General features: G+C 36.5%; 1 protein-coding gene across 1 annotated transcript in view; it reads right to left on the bottom strand.

The window, feature by feature from the left end:
- Positions 1-2,502: 2,502 nt before the first annotated feature.
- The window catches only part of LOC127183328 (MAM domain-containing glycosylphosphatidylinositol anchor protein 2), a 274,658-nt gene continuing 269,780 nt past the window's right edge, over positions 2,503-7,380 (bottom strand). Inside the window, exons 17-19 of the mRNA XM_051139299.1 lie at positions 6,136-6,269; positions 5,614-5,713; positions 2,503-4,064 (exon numbers count right to left, since the gene is read on the bottom strand). Of these exons, the coding sequence (XP_050995256.1) occupies positions 3,976-4,064; positions 5,614-5,713; positions 6,136-6,269 (323 nt within the window). The 3' untranslated portion in view covers positions 2,503-3,975. The remainder of the gene's footprint in view (positions 4,065-5,613; positions 5,714-6,135; positions 6,270-7,380) is intronic.

The following is a 7,380-nucleotide window of genomic DNA, read 5'->3' as shown; positions in this document are numbered from 1 at the left end:
TTAGTCAACTCAAATATCTAAGTTTTCACTTAGTACAGCTTAACATTTCAAGTGGACTAAACTTATTTGAGTTGACTGAACTTAAAATTTTAAGGCTGCATGTTAACAAATTATTTTAAGTTGACTCAACAAACTGTGTTTTTTTTTGTTTTTAACAGTGTGGTTTTAGCTGAAAAAGATCAAGTTCTGAATGTTTTATAAGCTCAAATTTCACCCATTCTGCAAAAATGTGACAGGAGGGTTAAATGTAACCAAACTTTACTTTGTCAGTATTTTATCCCGGCATTTGAGCTGGGCGATACAATTTTTCCAATATTTTTCAGACAATATTTAATATATAAATGTTTAGACATAAAAGTAAAAATCTATTTCAAACAATCAAGCATGTTTGCATCAGTTTCTCACAAAATGAACACAAAGAAAAATGATACTGAATCATTTTCATTTGTACACACCAACAATACAGAATAATAAACAGCAATATTTATCTACAGGACATAGTATTTGTAATAAAGCAGTTTAATGAAAAGGACTTTTAGTCATTTTAAAGCAACTAATGAATCGGACCATTTGAAGTGATTCACTCGAATGAATCACACGCAAACACCAAACAAAAAGCGCTTTTGCAATACTCACACAGTTGGCTCATTTTCACCATCAAATCATCACAAATGCATTCAATACATCGCCCAGCTCTAAACAGAAAACAAATAACTTCAAATATCTCTAACATGAGCTCTCATGTAGTGTGTGTTCACACAGAAACAAGCTAAGATGCCTTTAGCCCTTAGTATCACTTGTATTGGTTTCCTTTATTCATTTTTACTTCATAAAGACTCATTAGACTCATTAGACAGATGATTCAGAAGTCCTGTAACGAGCGTCAGTCGTCGTACTGTGAATGAAACTTTTACATCATGTAGTGACTCAGTTTTAAGCTATGGTACACTGCATATACCAGAACACATATGTCACGTCCTCCGGTAAAACCGGGACAAGAATCACGCTTCATTATTCACCGCCTCGTTCTTTAACCGCCTGCTGATTCACTGAGGGCACAAATTGAAGGTTGTTTTGGGGCTCAAGGAAGGAAATTGTACATTACCGTCCAGGACTTCATGACCGGAGCTCTTAACCTCTTGTTGTTTGTCACTAATGTAATGCGACAATACAACGAGCGCTGCAGAATATTAAACATTTCCATTATGAAAGAGGTACCGGTATATTTCTGTGACAATTCAAGTGAATAAAATGACTTATGCACGTCTACGTCATCATCCAAGATTAGGATGAGTTTGTTTGAACATTAGATTTGTAGAAATGTGTCATTCCATCATTTGCTCACCAATGGATGTGAATGGGTGCCGTCAGAATGAGAGTCCAAACACCTGATAAAAACATCACAATAATCCACAAGTAATCCACACCACTCCAGTCCATCAGTTCACATCTTGAGAGACAAAAGCTAAAACAAATCCATCATTACGACATTTTTAACTAAAATACATTGAGTCCATAATCCATAATAACACTTTTGACGGCACCCATTCACTTTTATTGGTGAGCAAGTGATGGAATGACACATTTCTTTGCTATTAAATGTCATCTTTTCAGATCATTAGTGATACAAGATTAGGATGAGTTTGTTTCTTCATCACATTTGGAGAAATGTGTCATTCCATCACTGTCTCACCAATGGATCCTCTGTGGTGAATGGGTGCCGTCAGAAAAAGTCCATCTCCTGTTGTCTCTCACATCAAAATCCAGCCACATATTTGTTTAGAGCTGTTTTGGACTGTAAACGTTGCTGGATCTGTGCAAATTTCTCTCCTGATTCAGACCAGACCACTTTTTCACTGGAGGAAGCGTCATAATGGATTATGGACTCAATGTATTTTAGTTACAAACGTCTTAATGATGGATTTGTTTCAGCTTTTGTCTTCTCAAGATGTGAACTGATGGACTAGAGTGGTGTGGATTACTTGTGGATTATTGTGATGTTTTTATCAGCTGTTTGGATTGTCATTCTGACGGCACCCATTCACTTTCATTGGTGAGCAAGTGATGGAATGACACATTTCTTTGCTATTAAATGTCATTTTTTCAGATCATTAGTGATACAACATGAGGATGAGTTTGTTTGTTCATCAGATTTATAGAAATGCGTCATTCCATCACTGTCTCACCAATGGATCCTGTGGAGTGAATGGGTGCCGTCAGAATGAGAGTCCAAACAGCTGATAAAAACATCACAATAATCCACAAGTAATCCACACCACTCCAGTCCATCAGTTAACATCTTGAGAAAATAAAAGCTGAATATGTGCAGATTTCTCTCCTGATTCAGTGTTATTATGGATTATAGACTTTTTTTTTTTTAGTTAAAAGTGTTGTAATGATGGATTTGTTTCAGATTTTGTCTTCTCAAGATGTTAACTGATGGACTGGAGTGGTGTGGATTACTTGTGGATTATTGTGATGCTTTTATCAGATGTTTGGACTCTCATTCTGATGGCACCCATTCACTCCAGAGGACCCATTGGTCCATTTTAATGCTATTAATTTTAAATAAAGTAAAATAATATTGACTGTTTAGTTCAGGTTCACAAGTTGACCAACAACTTCAAATGGCAAACACAAGCTTGCACTTTATTTTCACATCGGTTTTGCAGGAGGACGTTCACATATATGATGTTTATAAATGGTTGAATCCTAAATGTTGTGCTTCCTTTGACTTGTACATAAAACATCTCATATAAATCTCAATGAACAGAGCTTCTTTACATATACAAGTTGTACAGTTATCAAACCGGCGTTTTTCTGCCCGTTTTTGATATTTTCAGCAATGCAAGGGAGACGACGAGAAATAAAGACAGTAAAGTCAAAACATTTCAACGTAAATCAGAAGAAACGAGACACAGTTTCTTGTCAAAACATTTTCATAACACGTTCTTTTTTTTTTTACAACACCCTTTTTAAAAAGCGGCCGGTCGAGCGCTCAGGTAGATACCGTCACCGATTTCACAGTTTGTGTGTAAAAGCTGAAACACATTCTGGATAGAGTAATAAAATATTATTATAATTATGAATATTTCGTTTTTTTCTCAGAATGCACATTGTTCGGTATATAAATGACAGAGGCATGACAGTCGGTTTGCGTTCGGGATGGAGAGCGTGACATTTGGCGCAACACCTCCATACGGCGTCCTACGTTCGCGGTCGTTCGTACGTGACGGTCACAGTCGTGCGCTCCAGCACTTGAGGGGCGATAGAAATGAGTATAAAATAGCCCATCGGAGATGTTAGAAACATGGACGTTTGGTGTTGATGGCCAGGCTAACGGATCGGTTTTTAACCTGAAGGCACTTCTTTTTTAATGGCAGAAACTCTGTCACTCAACCGGTGCTGGGAACGACGACAAAGCAAGTCTTTCACCGCCACAGACGCCCAGAAACGCAAGGTTCTCCGCTTGGGAACGTGAGCACAGTGTTGTAAAATCAGGCTGCTACTGGAGTCGGGGAAAAAAGCGAAACGAGGTTCTCTTTTATTTGCGTTTACGCACCAAACCAAACCCAGAACAAATCAAGAGATGCAACAGAAGGTCAACCGGAGGTTGAGATGTTGTGTTGATTGTACTCCAAAGCACCAGAAAAGAACATCTCAAGATGAAAAATAAACGGTGGAGGGGAACGTTGTTCATTCACGGTCTCTCTTATCAGTTAAATCCAGATTGCGAAGTAGTCGTTGTGCTTTTCAGGTCAGTGTTCAAACCCTCGGTTGGTTCCAGACGTCGGAGCATCTCAGCAGAGAATGTTTCTTTCTTTCTTTATTTGTAGCATTAGTTATTACTTTTCCGTTTGTAATCGTTTCATTCCGTGTGGATCCGGTGTTGTGCCTTCTCAGCGATCCGAAAGCATGAATCTTTGGTGATTAAATATTGAGAGACGCGTCTGGAGTCTTTTCTCACGTGGAGCGTCACCTCTGACCAATGAATACGGTAAAAAACAGCGTGACGCTCAATAGCCATATATTGGAGACGCTCTGTGCCGCCGCTCCTCTGATCGCTGTGGGAAAACACACAGACAAAGAGATTACCACTAACCAGATAACCAGATCAAAACTCACCACCATGATGTCTGGGATTGCCATATCAGGGCTCTACAGTGCGACTTATTCAAAAATATTTAGAGCATCAGTGCGACTGACCCCATCAGCATTTGTGTTTGCCCTGAGAGGAGCTTCAAAGGTTTCTAGAGTGTTTTTGCAACATTGAGTAATGAATCACACACATATCTCACCAATCCTCTCATAAACAAAGAGCCTGTGCAGTGTCGAGAGCTTCCTTCATTATAATGGAACTTTGTGTGACTCATTAAATGGGTAACTTATTCTTATTCTGTTGTTTTAATTAGAAATTTTTAAACAGCTTATAAAATATAATTTTTAAAAAATTTGACATAAGAGATGACATACTTTTTATAAAGTTAGAAATATGCCATTACAAGGGTAAAACTAAATTCCCCTGTAAATCACTTTAAGGAGTCAAACATCACTTCATAATGGGAAGGATAATTTTTTATCAGTTTTTTTTTGATATTTTTTTTTAGGTGCTCTTGAAATTTTTTAAGGTAGGAGCACAAGTGCTCCTGAAAATAAAAGTAAACATAGAGCCCTGTGTATGTATGCAGGAGTTGCTATACAGTTGATAACTCTTAACGGTTGTTAGTGTGTTTTTATACAGTTGCCGACAGCCATTTACTTCCATAGAATGAAAAAAAAAAAACTGCTATGGAAGTCAATGGCTACCATCAACTGTTTTGTTACCAACATTCTTCAAAATATCTTCTTTTGTGCTCAACAGTAATTAGAAACACACAGGTTTGGAACAACTTAATGGTGAGTAAATGATGACAAAGTTTTGAAAATTCATATAAAAAATAAAAAAATGTAAATATTAGCACTGTATTTTTTTGTGTACTATAAAATCATTCTATTTTTATTTAATACTTTTTTAAAAATAGAATAGTATTATTGCACTTTATTTATTATTTTATTAAAAAACTAATTATTTTATTTTTTATATGTAGGTATATTTAGGTATATTTTATATTGTGGGAGCCGTGGAAGTTTTGTGAAAATGATCAAAAACTAGACTCTGTTAACAGCACCCAGAAGCATTTCTGTAATATTTTTCACACATACGGTTGTTCATAAATGTCTTTGTGTGTATTTCTGTGATTCATGTTTATCCTCCATTACATATATTATTACTGCAGCATCTGATCATTCCCTAGACATCCACAATCTCACGGTGAGATCGATATGAAACGTCTCTTACAGTCACGCAGCTTTGTATAACGAAAACCCTGATGCCTAATAATAATAATTAACACATAACTTCACTTCATGATTACAGCTGTACTTCGGCTCCAGAAGGAAGCTTTTTCTGCGTTTCGCTCTCACCGTCGCTCTTGTCAATTCCAGCCCATTACCTGGCCTCATTTCTGTGTTTCTCGCTGTTTGTTCTCGTGTAATTACTGTGCTCTCCTGAACAAAATTGTACTACGCGCAATTACGGCCTGGTTACCGTGGAGATCCACGCTTGATACATACGATTGGATGGAGGGTCAGGACACTCCCCCTCCTCGAGCGTGACATCATCGATGGCAATATCCCCCTCGATCCCGGGACCACGGATGCCCTCGAATATCACCTGTGTGATGGAAACAGAACAAAATTAATGAAGCTCGTCTCAAGAGCCTCTTCTGGACTCCACAGCAGCGTTCATATTAGTGCATTTTCAAAATACAGCATGACCTTGAGTGACTTACTGTTTCAGAAAATGAACATTTAGGACATAACATTACATTAAAAAATTAAAAATCTCTTTTATGCTGCAATTCAATACGGCTGTTTTCTATGTGAATATCTGTTAAACTGTAATTTATTTCTGTGATGCACAGCTGAATTTTCAGCATCATTACTCCAGTCTTCAATGTCACATGATCTTTTAGAAATCATTCTAATATGCTAATATGCTCAAGAAACATTTCTGATTGTCAGAAATGTTAAAAAAAACAGTTAAATCCTCTGTAAAAGTGGAGTAAATGTGAATGTCTCATACAGTTCGCTCACCTGGAAGGAGGCAGTAGGATGGATGCTAATTTTGGCTTGTCTCCATCGGTCCCCTTGGTTCCCGCTGAGAGACCAGACTGGACCGGCATCTGAAGTTGACTGAACTTTCTGCTTCACAAATGCATTCAGAGTGCCTGCGGGAAAAATACAATCAATTAATTTAACAACTGACCTCCTCAATGCCGTACGACAGAAGAACAGAACCTCAATCCAGGTACTAACGCATTCTGCTGGCAGATTGTTTGAAGCTGTAGTTAGTTAATTAACAATCATGTTTGCATTGGGTGCTTGGGAAAGAGGTGTGGAAATCTTAAGGGAAGACGATCTATTTGGCTTCCATAAAATGTCTTCTTTCAGACTAGTGCAGATGAAACATTTAAATTTCAAATTCAATCCATATCTTTAAAAGTTTGTTTCTTCATTTTACCAGCACTTACATACACCAAAACTTACAGATTTATTCCTCTCTGTATTCTGAATGTTTTTACTGAGGGGTTTGTTCATATATCATTCACACTGATTTATAGAGCATTTTATTCCTAAAAACATGGTGGAAATGTATTTGTTTTTTTGTCTGTTGACAATATTTTCTGATTTATGGCGTGTTAAAAAAAGAAATCCAAAATCTAATATGCTCTAATATGACAACAAAATCAAACAAAAATGTTGATTCAGTGTTCATACTAGTGGGAAAGAAACCCCCCAAAACATCCAAAATACACATTTAAGCATCCGTTTTTATTATACTTCATCTATTTGTGTCTGTTTATTTCAATTCTAATGAATATATTTAAAAAAAGATTTTCCTCCACTTCAGCAGCACTTACATACACCAAAACTTACAGTTTTATTCCTCTCTATATCCTGAAGATTTTTACTGAGGGGTTTGTTCATATATCATTCATCTGTTTTTTAAATTCTTTAAAAACATTTTAGATGAAAATGTATTTGTTTTTCTGTCTGTTGTCTGTATTTTGTCATTTATGGAGTAAAAAAAAAAGAGAAATCCAAAATCCCTTCTGTAAAAACCTTAAATTGTAATATGACAACAAAATCAAACAAGAATTCTGAACCAATGTTCAGACTAGTGGAAAGAAGTCTTTCAAAAACACACTGCATTTGATTTATTTGCGTCTGTAAATTTAAATTACATTGCAAGTTTTTTTCCTCCACTTCAGCATCACTTACATACACCAAAACTTACAGTTTTATTCCTTTCTGTATTCTGAAGGTTTTTACTGAAGG

The sequence above is a fragment of the Labeo rohita genome, chromosome 20, assembly GCF_022985175.1.
Source record: "Labeo rohita strain BAU-BD-2019 chromosome 20, IGBB_LRoh.1.0, whole genome shotgun sequence".
NCBI lineage: Eukaryota > Metazoa > Chordata > Actinopteri > Cypriniformes > Cyprinidae > Labeo > Labeo rohita.
Note: the sequence above shows the minus strand (reverse complement) of the source record. Positions and strands in the feature narration are given on the sequence as shown.